This window comes from Artibeus jamaicensis, unplaced genomic scaffold, assembly GCF_021234435.1.
Source record: "Artibeus jamaicensis isolate MK-2021 breed Jamaican fruit bat unplaced genomic scaffold, CSHL_Jam_final contig_548, whole genome shotgun sequence".
NCBI classification, from domain to species: Eukaryota; Metazoa; Chordata; class Mammalia; order Chiroptera; family Phyllostomidae; genus Artibeus; species Artibeus jamaicensis.
The window spans coordinates 19,663,415-19,687,148 of record NW_026521883.1 but is presented as its reverse complement, the minus strand read 5'-3'; the positions used below and the strand labels follow the sequence as shown (position 1 = coordinate 19,687,148).

The 23,734-nt window shown below is 39.1% G+C and overlaps 1 protein-coding gene across 2 annotated transcripts in view; it reads left to right on the top strand.

Annotated features, from left to right (window-relative positions):
- MAPK6 (mitogen-activated protein kinase 6) overlaps window positions 1-23,734 on the top strand; it is a 42,850-nt gene that overhangs the window by 4,721 nt on the left and 14,395 nt on the right. For both annotated transcript variants that reach the window (XM_037143044.2, XM_037143045.2), the window contains exons 2-3: window positions 17,637-18,823; window positions 20,217-20,361. In XM_037143044.2, the coding sequence (XP_036998939.1) occupies window positions 18,269-18,823; window positions 20,217-20,361 (700 nt within the window). In that variant the 5' untranslated portion in view covers window positions 17,637-18,268. The remainder of the gene's footprint in view (window positions 1-17,636; window positions 18,824-20,216; window positions 20,362-23,734) is intronic.

Sequence of the window (23,734 nt, the reverse complement as noted above, 5' to 3'; positions counted from 1 at the left end):
ATAACCGATTAGGCTCAGTTTAATAATTTCTCTCTTCATTTACAAATTGGAGAGATAGTAGGTTTCTACTTACTTTTCTATGACGCTCAGATATTATTTTAATAATTATTGTAAAACATTGCTATGTTTCTGATTGATAACTCCTATGTTCAATAAAGTGATAACCTAAGTTACAAGAATGTACATTTTCCCTCTTGTCTCAATGAAGGTATTTTCTACTGGATTAAAACATTTAAAAATAGCTGTTAAGTAAGTGATTCTTAATTATCTTGTGGATGGCATTGAGGGGACAGTTTTTGCTGTTGGCCTAGTACTTCCAGGCTTGTTGGCACTTGTAGATGGCTATACCCAATTGGTATGTCACTTGTTATTTATTTCCAGGCACAGAAACATTGAGCCATTCTTGATCTAGTGCCTTATGGAGTGGGGATATTCTAATTTTCAAATAAGTCAGATAGGCCTGTGTCCAGATCTTGACCTTCTCTAAATGAGTGATTTCAGTGAAGTTGCTTTACCCCTCAGGGTATCAGTGCTTTTGTAAAATGAAACTTGCAAGGCAGCGGTTGGGTATTTGTTACTTAGAACATGCCTGGCACTTAATAGGTACTCAATAAATATGAATTATCTTTCCTTTCCCTACTACTTAGCTTTTAAAGCTTTCAGTAATTTAGCTTATGCTTCGGATTCCAACCAGGTTTAAGATACATTCTGATTTTAGGTTTTGTTGTTTCTAATGGTAGTATAATTCTGGGCCTTGCTTCACTTATGTTGTATTATTTGTAGACTCCTCCACTTGTGCTCTGGATTCCTTCTCTTATATTCCTTTTCTGTTGGGTCATTTTTAGTAGTATGCAAATGTGCCCCAGTTACACTGTTCAATATGGTAGCCACGTTTCAGTTCAGTAGCCATATATAGCTGTTGGCTACCTTATTGGACAGTGGGGATACAGAAATCTCTTACAAACCCCCTCATGGTTCCACATTCTTCTCCTCTAGCTATTGTCTCATTTCTCTCATCTTCTTTCAAGCAAATTTTCATGAGTTGTCTTTGTATGCTCTTTCCACTTTCCTTTGCTCTTCAACCTACTCCTGCACCATCTCACCACTGAAATTGTTCTAGTCAAGGTCACCCACCAGCGAATTACATTTACAAAACCCACATCTTGCTGTAGCATTTAGTATTGTTGACCACTATTTTCTGCCCATCTACTTGCTTCTGTTAGCTTATGACACACATAGTCTTTGTTTTTCTCCTACCTCATACCTTGTCATACTATTTTAGAATCTTCTGTCCTCTTCCTACCTCTAAGAATTGTCATATCCCAGAGTTTAGTCCTGGACTTTTTTCCCTTCTCTTTCTGAATTCTTTCCCTACGCTGTCTCATTCAACTTAACTGTTTTAAATGCAATGTTCATGTGGATAAGTCTCAATTTATGTTTCTGGTTTTGAATTCTTGATTGAGCTCCAGACACATGTTTCATTTACCTGCTTCCTATTACCACTCACCTATGTAAATGATCTAATAGACTGAACAGTTCCAAAATAAAACTCTTTCTCCCATATTATTCTTCTCTCAGTCTTCCCAATCTCAATAATTGGAATTTAGGAGTTATCCCTGAATCCTCTTGGTCCCTTATCCCTCATATCTAGTCAATCATCAGTTTTTCTTGGTCTCTAAAATGTCATTTGAATCTGTCTCCTATTTGACGTCTTCATTTCTACCAGCCTAGTCTCAGCCACCATCATGTCATAGGCCTACTGAAATAGCTTTTAACTGATCTCAGTTCATTCTCTTCTCAGTCACCAGAATCATCTTTTAAAAATGTAAATTAAACCACACAAAAGTTCTCATTATCTCTTAGTTATGAAATTTAGAATCCTGTCTCATTGTGTTCTTTCAACCTATCCAGTCTTACCTCCACATTAGTTCCCACTCCCTTTCCTCAGGACTCCGTGGATACAATGGCATCTGTTCTTTTCCTTCAAAATACTGAGTTCTGTCTTTGCTCTTCCCTTTGTTTGCAATGCTGTTCTCCCATCTCTTAGCAGTGCTGGTATGTTCTCATTCAGGTTTCAGCTCCTTAGATGGCCATTTCCCAGTTGTCCAGTCATAGCAGTTGGCCAAATCTGAAGTTATTAGTTCACTTATTAGTCCTTCTTCACTAGAGTGTAAACTCTTTGGAAGCAGAAGAATCTTAACTGTCTTATTCTCCGCTGTGCCATCAAACAGTGCCTTGTACATGTCGAGTGCTTAGTGACTTTTTGTGGACTATATAAAATAGTTGATTCCTTTCAACTTCTAAAGGGTTGTATTGGGTTGGCCAAAAAGTCTGTATGGTGTTTTCCATAAAATAAAAGACACATTTTTAATTTTTACCAGTAACTTTATTGATTTGGGTATTTGGAGTATGTTGGGTATATCCCGCTATTGGCTTCTAGTGGGCAGAGGCCAGGGGTGCTGCCAAAATGTTAGTAGTACCAAGAAACTTCACAAACCACATGGACACGTTTGATCAGTCACAGCACCTTCTCCATACACTGCACAAATATATATATTTTTTGCGTTTTGGTTGTGTTTTTACCTTTTTAAAAAAAATTTATTTATCTTTATAAGGGAAGGGAAGGAGAGAAGGAGAGAAATATCAATGTATGGTTGCTTCTGGTGCATCCCCTGCTGGGAACTGGCCCTTGCTGGGAACTGGCCTGCAACCCAGGCATGCACCCTGATGGGGAATCAAACCACGATCTTTTGGTTCGCAGGCCTGTGCTTAATCCACTGAGCTGCACCAGCCAGGGCCCTGTTTTTACCTTTTTTGAAATAATAAAGCATAATACACCAAAAATGTTGCATATTTTCTTTCATCTTCTTTATTAAAATGGCTGCACAAAAATTCAGTTTCGATTTTTTTTTTAATGCAGGCCAGTATGACAGTTATCACAGTATAGTCTAACAAAATTTTGAGTGAAGTTAAAGACAGTTGAGTGCTACTAGAGCCACTGTATGGAAAGAACTCAACGGACGTTTTTGCCAACCCAGTTGTTAATGTAACATGGGATTCTGGAATGCTTTTTCTCCCCTCTCGACTATATTATTGGTACAGTGGCGGAAACTTAAATAGGATCTGGGGGTTAGTTGGTTGTACTATACCAGTATTAATCTCATGATACTTAAAACGTTTTTTAAAGAAAGCTTTTATTTATTTTTAAAGATTTTATTTATTCTAGAGAAGGGAAGGGAGGGAGAAAAAGAGAGAGAAACGTCAATGTGTGGTTGCCTCTCATGCACCCCTTGCTGGGGACCTGGCTTGCAACCCAGGCATGTGCCCTGACTGGGAATCAAACTGGCAACCTTGTGGTTTGCAGGCTGACCCTCAGTCCACTGAGCCACACCAGCCAGGGCAGATTTTATTTACTTTTAGAAGGGAGGGAGAAAGAGAGGGAGATAAACATCAATCCGTTGCCTGTTACACACCCCCAACCAGGGATCTAGCCTGCAACCTAGGCACACGCCCTGACTGGGAATCGAACTGGGGATGTTCTGGTTCACAGGCCAGTGCTCAATCCACTGAGCCACAGCAGCTAGGGCTAATTTCCCGATTTTGATGGTTATATTTGGTTATGCAGAAGAATGTCCTGCCGGACATACACTCTACTCTTAAAGGGTTGGGGGGTGGTGCATGTGTACTGTATTTGTCAATTAAAAAGTTACATTATTGCTTGAGAGAAGATCATGGGCTTTGGTTTAAAAACCTGAAGTTCAAATCCTGGCTTTCTCACTGATGTGTGATCTTCAATGCGTTATTTAAATTTTCTAAAATAAAAATCTTATGACCCACTTTGCAATGTTGTTAGGAGTTAGTGTAAGAGTATATGCCCAGCACAATGCTTCACACATAATACGTTCTTAATAAAGCTTGCTGTTCCTTATATATATATATATTTTGCTCCTTATATTCTTTCAAAATTCAAATAGTAAAAAAAAATTGATTGTTCAGTCTTAGCTGGTAGGGCTCAATGGATTGAGTGCCAGCCTGTGAACCAAATGGTTGCTGTTTTGATTCCCAGTCAGGGCACATGCCTGGGTTGTGGATCAGGTCCCTGGTAGGGGGTGCACACATTGATGTTTTTTTCCCTCTCTTTCTTCTTCTCGCCTCTAAAAATAAATAAATAAAATCTTTAAAAAACTTTTATTGTTCAGTACTATGACTTTCTTTATAGTATAAACAAATATGTTTAGAAATTAATTGCTTTTATAATTGTTCATAATGTGATATAACTATGAACTAAATATGTTCTTTATATCTTCAAATTAGAATTTTGGGGCCATATTCCATAACATAATTTTGTAATATCTTCAAACTGTATATTTTTAAAGCAGAAAGTAGAACCCTTGAAATTATTTCAATTAAAATATGTACATGTATCCTCCTGGCTGGTGTGGCTCAGAGAGTTGCAGGCCAGGCCCCCTGTAGGGGGCGCGTGACTCCTACTCTCTCACTCTCTTTATCCCTCCCTTCCCTTCTCTCTAAAAATAAATAAATAAAATCTTAAAAAAAAAATATGTCCATGTATCCTGCTTTACATGTTTCATTACCATTTCCTTTGGAATTACGAAAGAAGCTGTAGTATTTAAATGTTAAGTAGTAGTTTTATTATTATTGATTTAAAAGTACATAAAAACTGCATGGCAAAATAAATCATTACTTAAAAATTGGTGTTTTATTTAGTCTTCTCTCTTTTCCTTTATTCCTCATTGATGGACATGTTATTAAGTAAACATAATGGTCAGAAAAGGGAGAAGGTGTTTCACAACCTTGTGGAATAAAGGTGATCCATGAGCCTTTCATGAGTTATAGTTTGTTTTAAATAATAAAGTTACTTCACCAATACTGTAAAGTTTACAATTGCGTGATTCAGTTTATCCTCTTTTATTTTGTCTTCTATTTTACTTGTATCAATACATGTGCTGTAAATCCATGATACATTGTTTTTTGTTTTAAACAACAGTCTCTTAGAGATATTTAAACATGTGGGTAGATTTTGTAAGACTTTTAATATTTTCCAGTAATTTGCCCTTTCTTGTTTGGGATTTTGTTCCTTTCTAAATACCCGTGGATGTAATCTTCCTTCGGCCTAAAGAACTTCTTTTAGCATTTCTTGTAGTGTAAGTCTGCTGCAGACAAATTCTTTCTGCTTTTGTCTTTTTGAACATGTCTTTAATTTATTTTCAGTTTTGGAATAGATTTCCTTAGATATAGAATTATGGATTGATTTAGTTTCTCTTTTTGTGTGTGTGTGTGCTTCAAAGATAATGTTCTATTCTCTTCTGGCTTTCAGTACTTCTAGTGAATATTAATAAACATTAAATGGGGAATCAAACCAGCAACCTTTCAGTTTGCAGGCCAGCACTCAATCCACTGAGCCACACCAGCCAGGGCTGCCCATTATCTCTTCATGTACTTCTGCCCTATTAGTTTTCTGAACCTTGGGGCTCTCTGCTTTTCAGCCTTAGCTTCCAGCTCTTTAGAGTGCTTGGATGTTTTCTTTGTTTTCCAGTCCCACCTCAGTTTTTCTTTCCCTCATGTTTTTGCTGTATTTCTTTGCCTTACACTCAGAATGCCTCAGAGAGGTTTATCTCATGCTTTCTGGTTTTGTCTCCACCTCTAGAGGGTAGCTGCTGTGGACCCGGTAGAGGTCTATATGCTTCATGAGGTTCTCTCAACTTTCCTGACTTGGCCTTAGACCTGTGCACTCCTTGAAGGCTCACAGGGAAGAGTTGGCAGGTGGGGCTTGTAACTGGACCTCCTCTAAATTGTCATGTGTTCTCTGAATCCACATGCAGCCACTAAAAGTTGTCTGTAAATTTGGTTGGTTTCTTCTTAATCCTGTTAGTGGAAAATTCCTTGGTTTTGGGGTTTTTTTTCCCCCAATTTGCCAGAAATGAGAACAACCATGATCTCTTCTCTTATGAGGGACTTGGCATTTTCTGGAATTTATTTAGATTTCTTTGTACCCTTAGTTTTTAATTGTTTTTATTTTATTTTTATTTTTTGGATTAAATATTTTAATTTATTTTTCAAGTACAGTTTTTTGTCTATTTCTCCTATCCCAGCCCCCCCCCCGAGTGTTTTTTTAAAAACTGATTTTGTAGTTTATCCATCTCGTCATGGTTTATAGGGCAAGAGTAATGATGTCTTTCATCTTTCAGCATTCTAATTAGAAATGGAAGTCCTGAGCCTTTCATTAAAACTAAAATTTCAGAGCTGGAAAAGACTACAGAAATCATACAGTTTAGCTACATCATTTACCTGATGAGAAACTGAGACCTGGGAATGTGAAATGCTTTGATTGCCAACTGATTAGTCAAAGATCCTGGGTAGACATCAGATCCTTTTTTTTTTCTTTTTTTAGATTTTTATTTATTTTTAGAGAGAGGGAAGGAGGGAGAGAGAGAGAGAGAAACATTGATATTCGAGAGAAAGGCATCAGTTGCCTCTCACACAACCCCAACTGGGGACCTGGCCTACAACCCAGGCATGTGCCCTGACTGGGAATCAAACCAGCAACCTTTTGGTTCACAGGCTGGCACTCAGTCGACTGAACCACAACAGCCAGGGCTAGATGTTAGATCTTTTTGACTCATTTTTTTTCTTTTAATATGAGCTTAGTGAAATCAGACAGGAATTTTTCAAAGTGACGCACTGTAGTGTGAATCTGATGGTAAACTTACATTCTTTTTTTTTTTTTTTTAAGCTTGGTCCAGATCTGGAGAAAATGAGAAGCAAAGGAGGAAAGATATTCCAGAAAAGTTACATGCCATTTTGAAATCACTTTTTAGAATTGGGAACTCTCCAACCAATCATGTGGTTCTCTCCATTTGATCAGAGTCCAAAGATGTTTTGCATGGCCTTGCACAGTGTAGCCTTCTTCAGACCTCCAACAGGGTTAGATAAAAAATGACAGCAGTTGTATTTGATGTGCAGTCTGGAAAGCTGTGGTGGTAGATGCTGTAGACCCTGCTAAGATGCACTGAAGAAGAGTAAAATCAGTAATGTTAAGGTCTTGTGTATCTTTATGATACCTGTGTGTTATATGAACTGATAGAACTTTTCATAGAGTTTTACTTACCTGGTTGTATAGGACACTGTTTCAGTGGCACAGTTTCTCCCTATTACCTCAAGGAAACAAAACGAGTTATAACAAACTGAAGTTGGTTTTTTTTTCTTCAGTCTCAGTGGGTTGAAATCAGTTGCTTCGCATGTGTTGGCAGACACACTTATGTGTTCACTGTAGGGCACAGGTGGCAAACACAAGGCTTGTGGGCCAAATCTGGCTCCACCTTGTTTTATCTGGCCTGGCACCTTGTTTCTACCCAGCGGTAGTGCCATGTTCCTTGCCCCTAGCTAAGGAGTAGTTACATTTATACAGTCCTAAAATTACATTTGGCCCTTTGAAGGCAACCACAAGGCTGATGTGGCCCCCAGTGAAAATAAGTTTGACACTCCTGCCATAGGGTATAGCTCCTGGGAGAATGCCTGGAAAAGAAAGTACCATATCGAGGGGTCATCACTGATGTTTCCATGGTAGGTCAGAATGTGATCAGATTCTGAAAAAGTTGTGGGTAGAGCTTGTCTTTTCTGGAAATTCTTACTATCAAGAAGCATGTACTTTATATACCAATCCATTTAGTACAGGCTTTTTTTTTTTTAATCCTCCTTGATGATATATTTATTGCTTTCAGGGAGAAAGGAAAAGAAAAACCATCAGTGTAAGAGAGAAACATTGATTAGTTGCCTCCCGTGTGTGTCCCAACCAGGGATCGAACCCATAACCTTTTTGGTGCATGGGATGATGTTCCAACCAACTGAGCCACCTGGCCAGGGCCATTCAGTAAAGTTGACTTCTAAGTACCAGGTACCATGCTCAGAAAATGTCAGTAAAACTAATCAATACTTACTCCCAAACCTTTTATTTTAAAATAGTGCTATAGGACTTCGGCCAAGATGGAAGCATAGGTGGATACACTTTGCCTCTTCACACAACCAAAGGAAGGACAACAAATAATTTAAAAAACAAAAAAATAACCAGAACTGCCAGAAAATCGAACTGTATAGAAGTTCGATGACCAAGAAATTAAAAAAGAAACATTCATCCAGACTGGTAGGAGGGATGGAGATGAGCAACTGGGCAGAGAGGACTCGGGGCAAGGCAGTGGCTGGAGGCCTAGGCGGTTGCTGGCAGACCAGAACAGACAGGGTAGTGGCTGATGGACTGGGTGGTCCCACATTTGTGTGGAGATAACTTGGAAGAACAACTGGGGAGTGAGACAGACTGCACAACCCAGGGTTCTGGCACGAGAAATAAAGCCTCATAACCTCTGGCTGTAAAAACCTGTGGGGGTTGCTGTGGTGGTGGGGGAAATTCCCAGCCTCATAGGTGAGTTTGTTGGAGAGGGCCTGGGGTCTTAGAATGTACACAAGCCCACCCGCACAGGAATCAGCACCAGAAGACCCCAATTTGCTTGTGGGTAGCAGGGGAAGTGACTGAAACCCACCAGAGCTGAGCAAGCAGCATTATTCCCTCTCTGACTCCTCCCCCACATACAATGCCAGGCCACAGCGATGTGGGTTGCCCCACCCTGGCAAATACCTAAGCTTCCACTCCTTACAACAACATAACAGGTGCACCAAGAAAAAGAAAATACGGCCCTAATGAAAGAACAGATCAAAGCTCTAAAAATAGAACTAAGTGATGAAGAGATAGCCAACCTAACAGATGCAGTGTTCAAAATATTGGTGATTGGGATGCTCACAGAAGTGGCTGAGTATGGTTGCAAAATGGAGGAAAAAAGTGAAGGCTATGCAAAGTGAAATGAGAAATGTTCCAGGAACCAACAGTGAAGGGAAGGAAACCACGACTCAACGGTTTGGAGCAGAAGGAAGAAAGAAACATTCAACCAGAACAGAATACAGAAACAAGAATTCAAAAAAATGAGGAGAGGCTTTAGCACCTCTGGGACAACTTTAAATGTTCCAACATCCGAATCATAGGGGTGCCAGAGGGAGAAGAGGAAGAGCAAGAAATGGAAAACTTATTTGAAAAAATAATGAAGAACTTCCCCAACTGACCAAGGAAATAGACTTCCAGGAAGTCCAGGAAGCTCAGAGAGTCCCCAAAAAGGTGGACCCAAGGAGGAACACACCAAGGCACATCATAATTACATTACCCAATATTAAAATGAAGGAGAGAATCTTAAAGGCAGCAAGAGAAAAGGAGAAAGTCACCTACAAAGGAGTTCCAGTGAGACTGTCAGCTGATTTCTCAAAAGAAACCTTGCAGACAAGCAGAGCCTGGAAAGAAGTATTCCAAGTAATGAAAGGCAAGGACCAATATCCAAGATTACTCTATCCAGCAAAGCTACCATTTAAAATGAAAGGACAGATAAAGTGCTTCCCAGATAAGGTCAAGTTAAAGGAGTTCATCATCACCAAGTCCTTATTATATGAAATGTTAAAGGGACTTATCTAAGAAAAAAATGACACAGTAAAATGACAACAAATTCACAGCTATTAGAAACTGAACCTAAAAAATAATAAAAAAAACAAAGCATTTAGAACAGGAACAGAATCACAGAAATGGAGATCACATGAAGGGTTATCGGTGGGGAGGGGGAGGAGGGGAGGATGGGGGAAAACGTACAGGGAATAAGAAGAATAAATGGTAGGTACAAAATAGACAGGGGCAGTTAAGAATAGTGTAGGAAATAGAGAAGCCAAAGAACTTTTATGTATGACCCATACACATGAACTAACGGGGTGGGATGTGGGTGGGAGGGGGATGCAGGGCAATGAGGAAAAGAGTGGGGGGAATGGGACAACTGTAGTAACATAATAAAATATATTTAAAGGTAAAATAGAGCTACAGCAAAGGGGAGGGGAATGGTGCCCTGGAAAATAAAAAATAGAGGATCTGAAGAATAGGGATTAAATTAAATTAGATTGGGGAAGATGGCCAAGACAAGGGGAAGAAAATGCTACTAGAAAAAAGAGGAGAAAGAGATGCTAGTAGGACAGGGAGGAATCTACTGCTACAGTGCTCTGTGAGGGCACAGTCAGTGAGGTTAGGTTTTTTTGTTTTTTGATCAGCTCCTGCTCTCTACCTTAATGCCTGAAACAATGCCTGACATATGGTAAGCACTCAATAGGTTTTTTTTTTTTTTACATTTATTTTTAGAAAGATGGGTTTGGAAGGTGAAAGAGAGGGAGGGAGAGAGATCAATGTTAGAGAGAAACATCAGTTGCTTCTTGTAGGTGCCCTGATGGAGTATCAAACCTGAAACCCAGGTATGTGCCCTGATAGTGAGTTGAACCTGTGACCCTTTACTCTGTGTGATGATGCCCATCCAACTGTGCCACACCAGTCAGGGCCTTATTACAGTTTTTTTGAATAAAAAAAACTTCCCCATTCTTCATTGGGGAAGAATGAAAGATGTTTTACTCATAGTTGTTCAAAACATCTTGGTTCTGTCTGCTGTGGGACCATGGTGAGACTGCACTTCCCCTCTCATTGAAGTAGGTGTTACCGTGTGATCAGAGGTGAATAAAATGTGAATACAAGTGAAATGTATTACTTTTGGATGTAAGTTTTCAGCACCAGTGATATATTTCCACTTTCTCTTTGGGGCACATTGAGTGGCAATGGTAGTAGTACTGGTGACTGCTTTGACAGTCTAGATGACAGCTTTGTGAGGCTTGTTGCATGAGTAAAACTTAATAAGTCACTGAGATTTTGGGGTTATTTGTTACTAACCTGTCCTGACTGCTACAGAAATTTCTTTTTTTTTTTTTTAAAGATTTTATTTATTTATTTATCTGTAGAGGGGAAGGGAAGGAGAGAGGGAGAGAAACATCAATGTATGGTTTGCCTTCGTGCATCCCCTGCTGGGAACTGGCCTGCAGGAAATCGGCCAGCAACCCGGTATGTGCCCTGACTGGGATTCGAACTGCGATTGTCTGGTTCGCAGGCCCGAGCTCACTCCACTGAGCTACACCAGCCAGGGCTCAGAAATTTCTGTTAATTTTCGTTTGTTGGAATCCTCAGATATCCAAAGGTACCTGAAGAAGGAGGCTGTCCACCATGTCTCCTGCTTGTCTGTTTGCTCCAGTGTTTCCTTAACATTAGGAGAAGAGACAAGTGAAGGCTTGGGCAAGAAGTAGATAGGAAAGGGGATAAAGGGTTATTAAATTGTTTTTAAATTTCTAGCCATAAATTTGTAGAAGGGATTGTTTGTTTATTCAGTTTAGAATGGTTTCTTCAGTCACATTTCTGCTCTTCTGGGTATATCACCATAATTGCTTGGGAACAAAAATCTGTGAAATAAAAGACTTACACTGTGCTTTCATAGATCATTGACTCTTAGAACTGGAAGGGTCTAGAGATTCTTTGATTATCTTGTTCATCTGGTCTGTGAAGTACTGATATTCCAATATGAATATCCTAGAGTAAATAGAACTAGATATGAGCATCAAAATAAACATAGTGGCATTTACTTTATAATGGCTTTTTAAAGAAAGGCCAATTAAAATGGATTTTGGCAAAGACTCAGACAATTTAAGCGTGGAGGTTGGAAATGGAAGAGAAGTTTTGAAAATTTGGATACTGTGCCACCTTGTAATCATCTGTTTTCAATTTTGGAAGTTTCACTACCTAGCAGTAGTTCCTGGTAGCAGGCAAAGCCTGTTGGGCTTTGGTGTTTTAATTTAAGGTCTTCCCTCCTACCCCAGGTTCCTAAGATCATTCACTGACACTAATTTATCTGCACTCTAGGCCTCTTTGAGGTCCAAATCCTGAGGCAGGTTCCTGATAACTCAGAATTGACTATTCTACATTAGCAGCAAGGGCATTGTCAAGAATACATATGAGCAAGCAGTTAAGCTGTAGCTTTTGGCTTGCCCTGCCCTTGCAACTTAGTAGTTCTAAATGAGAGCCTGAGATGTGATTTTAGGGAAGGGTGAATTTCCTATAACAACTCCTCTCTGTGTCAGGGTCAGGAGACAGTTCTGAGTGACTATAAGTAGAGCTAAATCTTTCTCTTCTCTCCAGTAGCAGCTGGGTTTTGGCTGAGACGACATGAGGCTGGCTGGATTCCAGTTAACTCAAATTACTCACTTGACCCTGGAGAGGAGCAAAATAGGCAAGAGCTGTTGAGAGAGGAGGGGGAAACCTGTCAGCAAGTGTGATCAGGCCAGATGACCCTCATCAGCATTTAACCTGAGAAGCTGCAGAGTGGAAAATGGAAGAGAGACCAGAAAAGTAACCTTTATATTTTAAGGCCCTTATCTCAAACTTGCTTTGCACATCCAGGCTCCCTTATGACACAGGTCAGGTTGTATCGGGATAAGAAAGGAAAGAAAACCCATTTTCTATAGAATAGGGGTGATGGGACAGAGTGAACTTATTCTACTATCATGTTTTTTCATTTGCATTTTATAACTTTATTTCATATACTTAGGTTTGAATCAGAATATGTGTATTTCTCTTGGTCTGGGGGCTAGGCTAAATGACAAGAAAGCAGGAGTTCATTTACAGAAGAAGGGATGCTTGATGAGACAGTTGTGTCTAATGCAGTTTCAGGGAACTGTCTTATAAACGTAGGTAGTTTCTACTCAGCCTGGGCTACATAGAGAGCTTTTACCTCTATATTATGGTGGATCACTGAATGAAGACCACTGGTAAAGCATAAAGCCAACTGCATTCTTATAAACCATTCTCTGTACTTTGTATTCATCAAATTGTTAAAAACAAAGCAACTTTGACCTAATTAAAGCTTAAATAGTGATCTCTCTCTAAGCACAGTATCAGCACTAGGTTAATAGTAATGGATAACATTTGGCAGTAGAGAAATTGGAAGGATGTGAGGAAGAGCCATTTTAAGTTACTGTGCTATCTTAGTGTTCCTTTTCTTCCCTTGAAGTGTGTGGAAAGTGCAAAAGAAATATGGAACCTCAGATCTTTCTTGAGCTTGAACTTTGCTTTTATGAAGTTAAACATGAAAGATGGTGGTGAAAATGTTATAAATAGGACATTTCTAGAGGTTATTGATGTGGATGGAGGATGCTCTGACCAGTAATTTGCTGGTGGAGTTGAGTTGTACCTGCTTGCTTTAGTGATGCCAAGGAGCTCCATGATTGATGTGAAAGATGGAGGTGGTTGGGGAGATCAGGATTTGGAATATACCGGTAACTGCTATAAGGGTCAAGATGATAAGGATAAGGAGGAAGCTGTTTTCATGGTCACTAAGTGAGCATGGGAGGCTTCTGCTTTTTTTTTTTTTTTTTTTTTGCTCTTAAGGGCACACACACATCCTGACTTCCCTAATTAGGTCAGATTCCCCAGTGTGTGGGCTCTCATAGCATTCTGTACCATTCCTTGGTACCACTTGTTCCCTTTTCATTCCCCTTTTTCCTGTGTTACTTTATTGTATGGTTGGAGACAAACAGTTTAGCATACTGTAAACTCCATGAGGGCAGGGCTCAAGTTTATTTTTACTTACCATTTTATCCCTGGTTCCTAGTACAATATATTGACAGGCACATAATATGTAACTAGCGAATACTTGCTGAATGGAGCGTTACTAAATTGGAAGCATTTACTGGACCTACTTTATCTTGCAGAAGTATAACATTACCTCCAACTTACTAATTAAGGTGGGCTTACTTTCTAAGCTCTTGGATGAAAAGGTGCTCCAGTAGCTTTTGTTCTAGTGGATGTTGAAGGACTTCGAAGAATACTACTCAGAGAATAATGAGCAGATCACTGGGGAAGCAGTTATTGTCAACTGTTTTAATTGGCACAGACCTCACTGTCTAGTGGAATTACAGCTTTGTTGATAAATGTTACCATCTCTCTTTAGAATGGTCTCATATTTCTGAAGTCTGTGGAAGACTTTCATTATAGCCATCATCTGAATCTATTGATATAATATAATGAGGACTCGTCAATTCTGAGCATAGACATAGGCTCCTACCTTCCCCAAGATGAAATTTTACCCACTCTCTGCCCTTGTAAGCGTCGATCAGTCACTGAGATTTCTGAAAAGGCATTTTCACCCTTTTACTTGTTTCCAGTCTGTGATGTTTTTTGGTCTCGAAAAAATTTAAACGGGGCAGATATGGATGGGGAGGGGTTCTTGAGAAAGATCTCATTCTCGTGTCTCCAGTCTGGCTGCAGTTCCAATTATAGTGCTATTCTGTCATAATATTGGTGCCATTTTTGATGAAGCATTATTTGTGCTTGACTATGATTGTTCTATTAGTGAAGTAGAAACTTAAGAGAGCACTTAGAGATTTTTATTGTTCTTACATCAAGTTTATAGAATTGACTTAAAGTACATTTATCAAAAAGACTCAACTGAGCTTTAAGGAATTGTCTACATTTAGGGCAGGAAGGCAGATGTGAATAACCACCCTATTTCAGGTGGAAACTAGAAATAAAAGTTTCAAACTACTGGAGCTTTTGAAAAATACTGCTTTTCTAGGATATTTGGTAGAAAATAAGAACCGTCAACATGTACACAAATAGGAAAAATTGATGGGGCATACAAATCTGAAGTATTTTTTTAAATTCAAAAGTTTATTTGCAAACTTTAGCTATTCATTGTTTTACTACAAATAGACTGACAAGCTACAGAATTTTTAAGAGTCTTGCTTTTTTTAAATGTGATTTCTGAGAAGCCTACAAAAACTTTCAGACAGAGGAAACCATCTCTGTTATAGTAAAACAAAGAAAGCTATTATACTGTTGTCATCCTTCACAATTTTAAGCAAATACAAGAAGTGCTTATATTTATTAAAAGAACTCAGGGATAGTAAATATTTTTGTTAAATAAAGCTGCTGCCATAAGGATTATTTATCTACTTAGTCTTTGAGTTATTAGTATCATCAGTTTCTCTCTTACACAGTAATTTTTCATGTTTGTTGATTTCTCAAAATTGAAGATTTGTTCAGGTTGAGGCAAGTACTCTTACCATATTATATTTTTTAGAATATTCTATTTCCACATGTGAAGTATGTAGGAATGTGAAGCAGGTGGGGAATTAAGTCAGATTCCCTATTGTATATGAAACCTTTACTGCTGTGAAACAGCTGATGTGTTTGAGAGACTCAGTGGTTCTTTTAAGCCACAGCTGAAGGTGATTGAAATTCTCAATGTCTTTAAATGATTGGTCCCTTGAATAAAGGAGTTCTGCATCTGTATCACCTTTTTAGATCAAAAGTCAGCAACAGGAAGCTTTTCCATCATCTAGGGGTTGGGCTATATTACTTGCATACACATTTAAATGAGCTACTACCTTGGCCTCCTAGCTGTTTGTCTGGGATGCATACTCACCTTCAGTGCTAGTCCCTCTTGTCTGGAACAGTTACTCCTACATAACATCCCTGAGGCCCATCCACTCCTGAACTTCCTCCCGTAGAGCTTTGCTCCAGTACCACCAGAGAGGCATTCCTTAACCAACCCCTGCCCCCTTTCTTTTATTTTTCCCACACCACTTACTGCCTTCTGACATCTGTGTGTTTTTGCTTGTCAAGCTATTCCCCCCCCCCCCGCCACTATAATATTGTTTACAGAACAGAGGTCCAAGGGGACCTCCTCCCCCCCCCCCCCCGCCCGCCAAGGACAGTATACTGATACAGGTGGTCTGGACCACATACTGGGCTCGATTGTCCTACACCAGTCAGAAAGATGTCTCTCAATGCCAGGGATTTGTGAAAAGGAAAGGTTTATTTAAAGCTATACAGACTTAAAGTAGTGACCCAGTGTCCCCATTAAAGCATAAAAGTCCTTTAGGATAACCACAGATGCCCACAGCGCTTCCTTTTCCCCCTGCCCTAATTCAGGGTACTATAACTCAGGCAAAGAGCACATGTCTGTGTTTCCAGGCTGCTGGCACCATCAGCTGTGTCGCCGTCCAGGCAGGATCTCTAATTAATCCAAAGCCACACGGCACCTTTTCATGGTCTACTGGCAAGAGTTCTTTGTTCTCATTTTCCAGGCAAAGTCTCTCCTGCTTCCGAGGCCATGTGGCCAAAGGGAGCACCCCAAAGCCATGTAGGCCTCCTCTACCAAAGCCGCAGGGGTCTTCACTCTGGCCAAAACTGCATGGTTCTTTCTTCTGCCATGGCTGCAGGGGTCACCACTCTGCCAGAAGCACGTGGCTTTCTCTCTGCACTGCCCCAGCTGCATGGTTTCCTCCTCTTTAATGGCTACCGTGTCTGGGTTTAAATCCCTGAGCCAGTCCTCCTTTGCAGCCCCATTTCCAACTCCTCCTGCAATCGACTACACTTGCCAGCATTCCTGTATTATTCAAAGTTTACTGGGCTGCCATCGTGAGTCTGGGCAGGTATGGCCCCATGTCATGGAACCAATCATCTCCAAGTTCCCACACAGACGCTGTAACTCCGGGGACCTGCCCCCAGTTACATCTTGGGTGGAAGTCACTTCTATCCCCTTGGCTCAGAGCATGGCCACAGCTATTTAACGTATCTGTGCAACCAGTTAAAAGTTATAGATATGTTAAATGACCATGCCAGAGGTTAGCTGCAAAGCTTTTGCTGTACAAAATAGCTCTCAATGGCCCTGCTCCAACTCACACCTGTGGGAAGAAGGTGTGAGGACATCTTAATATTTCCAGAACACCTTGAGTTCTGGACCCCTTTCCAAATCCCTTTATGGGGGCCCCCTCTTGGCTGCACCCTGTTACAGTATGAGCTCTTCACATATGTACCATTGAGCTCTATAAGATTCTAATAATTTAGCATACTTCAGTTTTTCAAGAAGAAATAACACATTAGAGATATATTTTAAGCGTACTGTGTACTACTACCCTGATCCTAATCCCTTCCCTCATTCTTCAAGAAAATTACTAATGAATTTGCTATCAATCTCATGTATGTTTTTTACACTTTAGGTACATATGTATACAACCATAAAATAACATTATTTTGCGTATTTACGAACCTGATATAACTGGTTTCAGCACATTTCCATCTGCAATTTACTTTTTAAATTTAGTGTATATTTGGTGATTTCAACCATCTTTACTCATTTTTTTATTATACAGTAGTCCACTAAGTGAATATAACTTATTTTTTCTGTTATTGAAAGTTTAGCTGTCTTTAATATTTTGCCACTACAAGAAAAGTGAGCATTTTGTATGTTGTCAAGCGTTTCAGTAGGAAGTGCTCCTTGAAGGGAAATTGCCAAGTGGACTGTTTATTCTTTTGTGTTACTAATGTTTAAGCATCAAAAAATTCTAAAGAATTCTGTAAAAATATTCTGAACTTCCCTTCCTTTACTCATTGGCTTTTAAGAAATGATACAGCCTAATGAGCCTAAATATTACAAAGAACCTAGTGTGGTGAGATCTGGAGTCTGAGGCAACACATGGGGAATGACTTACAACACAGATAGCTATTTCTGATTGAAGGTAATCTTAATGTTTAGTGACTATAAAATAAGTCGAATGTACTAGTAATAGTTTATAGCTGAATGCCTAATTCGTGTCATTTACAGAGTTGAAGAAAAAAGCATTTCCTGCAATGTTAACTATTTTCCTTTTTTTTTCTCATCCCCTAGGTTGTATCAGAGTAAGATGGACGGTAGTTTTGACTGTGATTGTGGTGAGCTGGAGCCACCTGATCACTAACAAAAGACATCTGTTAACCAACAGCTGCCAGGGCTTCCTGTTGAAATATACAGCAACAAAGGAAGAAAAGAAGCAAAACAGAAATAGTGCTTACTGGCACCTTAGAACGATGCTGCTCAGGACCAGTCCAACACTGAATGTATCTGCACTGTGAGGAGAATGTTCATAGAAGCCTGTTGTGTGCATATTTATTCACATTTTTGTTAAATGTTAAATCGTTTAGCACAGTAAATCTGAGTGCATAGTATGTCATTTCATTCCGTTTGAGTTTCTCGAGTGTTTTCTTTAGATGTCTGCAGAGTCGCTGCCCCTTTCTTGAACTATGAGTACTGCAATCTATTTAATTCTCAATATGAGGAGAGCTTTTTGAGCTTTAAATCTAAGGGGAACTCAACGGGCCTGGTTGGCATATGCAATGAACATCAAGAAACCATCTTGCTGTGGAAGCAAAATTATTTTTCTTCTCCCTTTTTGAAAGATCTTTCCTTTTGATGCCAGTTTTCTTCCTTGTTTACACAAGTTCAACAATTGGAAAGGAAAAGGCAATAGTAAGAGTTTCAAAATGGCAGAGAAATTTGAAAGTCTCATGAACATTCATGGTTTTGATCTGGGCTCTAGGTATATGGACTTAAAACCATTGGGTTGTGGAGGCAATGGCTTGGTTTTTTCTGCTGTAGACAATGACTGTGACAAAAGAGTAGCCATCAAGAAAATTGTCCTTACTGATCCCCAGAGTGTCAAACATGCTCTACGTGAAATCAAAATTATTAGAAGACTTGACCATGATAACATTGTGAAAGTGTTTGAAATTCTTGGTCCTAGTGGAAGCCAGTTAACAGATGATGTGGGCTCTCTTACTGAACAGAACAGTGTTTACATTGTTCAGGAGTATATGGAGACGGATTTGGCTAATGTGCTAGAGCAGGGCCCTTTACTGGAGGAGCATGCCCGGCTTTTCATGTATCAGCTGCTACGTGGGCTCAAATATATTCACTCTGCAAACGTACTGCACAGAGATCTCAAACCAGCTAATCTTTTCATTAACACTGAAGACTTGGTGCTGAAGATAGGTGACTTTGGTCTTGCGCGGATCATGGATCCCCATTATTCCCATAAGGTACGTGGAAAGTCAACTGAGACAGACCTTTACTTGAACATCATTACAAATAGGTGCTTTTGTATTTCCTTTAAATATTGGTGGCAGAATTTCTAGTTAGTTGTATTAAACTTTACATAGTACCTTTTCTTCTGATAGAGATCTTTCATTCACGGTCTCCTGTGTTTGAAATGAAGATTGAGTTCGTTTCTAATTAAATACAGATTCCTAAAAGTGTATCATTAGTTATTATAATTGAAATTCTTCCTTATTTAAAAGTAAAATTCATTCTTCTATATTTAGGGCTGAAGTGGTCTTACCTAAAGGTAAGAGAAGATGCTATTTCAAATTTTAGGTCTTTTATTTCGAGTCTATAAAATAGGCAATAATACTAGCCAAAAGAGTTCACAGTAGCTTTGCCTTAGGTAACTTGCTTTTGTACAAGAAGTTAACATTTTCCAAGTCAAACCTTGGTCTTTTAGTTTTCAAATGAAATGATGTACAGGACTCTGATGTTCAAAATATAAAACTGAAGCTGTTTTGGTTATAAAGTGTCTCTAGAAGTCTTGTTTGCTTGGCTCCCACAGCACTGTCTAAAATCTTCTTATTCATGTATCAGCTCATGTTAAGTATAACTTAATTAAAAAAACATTAACATAGATATTGAGTATTAAAATGAAATAGATGACCACACCCTCTTTATGGGTAACCATGAAGTATTGTGGAGAGAACACTGAACAGCTGAACCAGAGTTACACTATCAAAAATGGAATTCCATTTCTACATCCATCTGAGCTATATGACTTTTAGGTAGATTCCTTATCTCTCTGTTATTGCCCCTGCTGATGGAATTAATATCTATCATCACAATTTCTCAGGGTTATTTTGAGGATGAAATAAGGCAATGTATGTATAACTGTTTTTGTCAAATGCTTTATAAATGTACAGTAGTAAAGTTGATTACAAATGGGTTGTGTAGTACAGCCTGGTCCCCTGGGTTGTCAGTAAGGAGGTTGGTGTTGGTTTATTAGTATCACCTCTGGTGCTTTTTCCTTCCTTTCATTGATTTGAAGCATACGTGCTCCTTAATTAACAAGACTTACAGTGAAAAATGGCTCCTGTTCTGAAGTATGTTTCAAATATATGGCCTAGAATTATAGTATATTTTGGTAAGCACCATAAGATGATGTGAGCATCATCTTACGGGTGGTATACCCCAGGGGGAGTTTAACCTCAGAATTGCAAGAGCCTTGAAAATAGGCCTAGAACTCCACAGTATTTTAAGATTTAGGTTACATGTTTTCGTGGGTTTTTTTTTTTTTTTGTAGATCAAGGATTCTTTAATAAATCAAGTTTTATGTACTGTTCTTCAGCTATAGTAAAAAATTAAAGTATGTCTTTGTTTATTTTGCAGGGTCATCTTTCTGAAGGATTGGTTACTAAATGGTACAGATCTCCACGCCTTTTACTTTCTCCTAATAATTATACTAAAGCCATTGACATGTGGGCTGCAGGCTGCATCTTTGCTGAAATGCTGACTGGTAAAACACTCTTTGCAGGTTAGAAATTTAAAATATATGGGGAAAAATTCCCAAGAGAAATAATTTTGCATACATCTATGAAGAAAAATATATAACAATTTGTTATAATCTGGAATATTAAAATGTAAAATGGTGTTTTTAATATTTAAAAAATTGAGGAAATTTATTTATATATTCACTGAATTGTTCACTTAGCAAATCTAGTCAGAATTCTAGTGTTCTTTTATATATATTCTTTTTTTAAAGATTCATTTATTTGTTTACTTTTAGAAAGAGGGAAGGGAGGGAGAAAGAGAGGGGAAACAAACATCAATGTGGGGTTGCTTCTCTTGTGCCCCCTACTGGGCACCTGGCCCCGAAACTCAGGTATGTACCCTGACTTGGAATTGAACCGGCCACCTTTGGTTTGCATGCTGGCACTCAATCCACTGAGCCACACTAGCCAGGGCTGTATATATTATTTTTTAAACATAATTTTATATTTCATTGTTCCATAATACTTGGTAATTTCTGTTACATGGTATGTAAGTGAGTTTGCCTTGTGCTGTCAGTTTTTGTCACTTCCTGGTGAAACTTTTAGCTATTATTAAAAATCTAGTAATTTCTTCTTTGTCTGCCCTGCCTAGTCATCTCTGTTGCTTGAGCTACCATTTCCTGTTTGACTACTGTGGCCTTTCAGAAAAAGCCATACAAGTAATTTTTTTGCTGAGTTTAGTCCTGTGAGGGAGTCTGAGGTGTAAGAGAGGGAATTTAATCAAGAGGGGAAGAAGTGAACAGTCTATGAAAAACACCAACTATATCATACAGCAAAGTACGAGTCTGTATAAAATTATCTAATACAGCCTATAAGAGTTGCAAACTTAGAGAAGCTACATCTGTGATAGTTGGAACAGAAGACATGAAGGAGTCAGGATTTTTCATTACATAGGAATAGTGAAGAATTTTAGTAGGTGAAAAGAGAAAAAAGTAGTATTTCTTTAAGGGTATCTGTAAATAAGAGCATGAGCCTGGTATGCTTATGAATTAGAAAGGTTTGGCGAAAGTAAGGTATCAAAAAATAATGAGGCTACTTATATCTCATCAAGATGGTACAGAACACTTAGAAAGTAGGCAGAAGAGTTTCTATATGAAGAACTTGGAAATAGTAAGGTACTGAAGATAGTTTTAGAGAATTGAGGTAATGGTGGTTTAGGTCTTTTCCTCTCTTCTGACATTACTTTTTTCCCTTCTCTAACCAATCTTAGAGTGGCCTTCCCAACACTCCCAGTTTGTGCCAAGAGCAGAAAGAAGGGAATAGAACACAGTCTGCTTACAAAAGAAGGGTTAATGAAAGAAAGATTAGTGTGTATAAGAGAGCATTGTTGAAGAAAGGATGGTATGCATAAATGCTGCTAAATTTTTAATACTGATTACTTGTTGTAGCCCACAGCTTACATAACATTAACCAATCCTTTGTAATTTTCTCCTAAATTTATTTAAAATTCCTCCCATAATGTGTGATAGTGATTGAATTTCATTGTAGAAAGCTGAGAAAATACCAGTGATTACAAGACACTAAATCATTAAGTGGATTGAATTTTTTCCAAGGTGTAATATTGTAATTAGAGGTTATAGTCCTGATATTCTAGCACCTTGGGCATATATAAAGTAATTATTGTATTATTTGTTGTTGTGTAACAAATTACCTCAAAACTTAGTGGCTTATACAACAGTTATTATTTCACAGTTTCCATGTGTAGTTCTAGTCAGGTAGTTCTAGCTCAGATTTGGGTAGTGAAGATGGTGGTTGGGGCTACCGTCATTTGAAGCCTTGCCTGTGTGAGAGGCTCCACTTCTGGATAACTTACTCACATGGTGTTAGCAGGAGTCCTCACTTCTCACCATGTGGGCTTCTCCGTGGGATTGTCTGTGTCTTCACAGTATGGCACCTGGTTTCCTGTAGAAGACTTAGTGATCCAGAAGAAAGTGCAAAGAAAGTTAACATCTTTTCAAAAATTGTATCAAAATATAATTCATAGACTTCCGGTCAAGATGGAGGTGTAGGTAGACATGCTTTACCTCCTGGTGCAACCACAGAAAGAATTACAACTAAATCTCAAAACTAAGAACACCAAGAACTGTTAGAAAATAGAATTGTATGGACGTTCAACAACCAAGGACTTAAAGGAGCCACATTCATCCAGATGGGTAAGAGGGGCAGAGAGGTGAGGAGACACAGTGTGGTGCAGAGAGGTGGTGGTAGCAGTTGAAAAGGCCCAGGTGGTCCCACATTCATGTGCGGTAGATAAAAATCAGGAGGGGATTCCTTGGGAGTGAGCAATCCCAGCCCCAGGCCAGACCACACAGCCTAGGGTTTCAGTGCCAGAAAGATAAATCCCCATAACTTCTGACTGTAAAAACCCATAGGGGTTGAGGCAGTGGAAAAAACTGCCAGATTTTCAGGAAACTCTGCTTAAAGGGCCTACATAGTCTTAAAATGTATGCAAGCCCACCCACTCTGCGATTCAATATCAGGGCAACAGAGGGAAGGGTACCAGTTGCATATTGGCAGTGGGTCAAGTAACTGGAAATGGGGTTAGTGCCAGGCAAACCCCCAGAACCAGGTAGCAGCACAGTCCCCTCTCCGAGCCCTCCCCCCACAGAGAGCCACAAAACTGAAACAGATTGCTTCACCCTGGTGATTACCTAAGCCTTTGCCTCACAGAATTTACAGGTGCCTTTTACAGGGAGTCAAAACAACTCTATCTAATACACAGAAACAAACACAGGGAGGCTGCCACATTGAGGAGACAAAGAAATATGGCCCAAGCGAAAGAACAGAACAAAACTCAAAGGAAAGAACTAAATGATATGGAGATAACCAACCTGTCAGATACAGAGTTCAAAATACTGATGATCAGGATGCTCAGAGAACTCATTGAGTATGGCAACCACATAAATAAAGAAGTGAACTTTATACTATGTGAAATGAAGAAAAATCTACAAGAAACCAACAGTGCAGGGAAGGAAGCCAGGATTCAAACTAATGATTTGGAACATAAGGAAGAAATAAACATTCAACCAGAACAGGATAAACAAGAACTAAAAAAAAAAAACAACAAGGGTGTTATAAGAAGATTCTGGGACATCACCAAACATGCCAGTATCCATATCACAGGGATGCCAGAAGGAGTAAAGGAAGAGCAAGAAATTGGGGAAAGAAAACTTCCCTAATGTGGTGAAGGAAATAGGCATGTCCAGGAAGCACAGAAAGACCCAAACAAGTTGGACCCAAAGAGGACCACATGCAGACACATCATAATTAAAATGCCAAAGGTCAAAGAGAAACATAAAAGCAGCAAGAAAAAAAGCAGAGAGTTACCTGCAAAGGAGTTCTCATAAGACTGTCAGC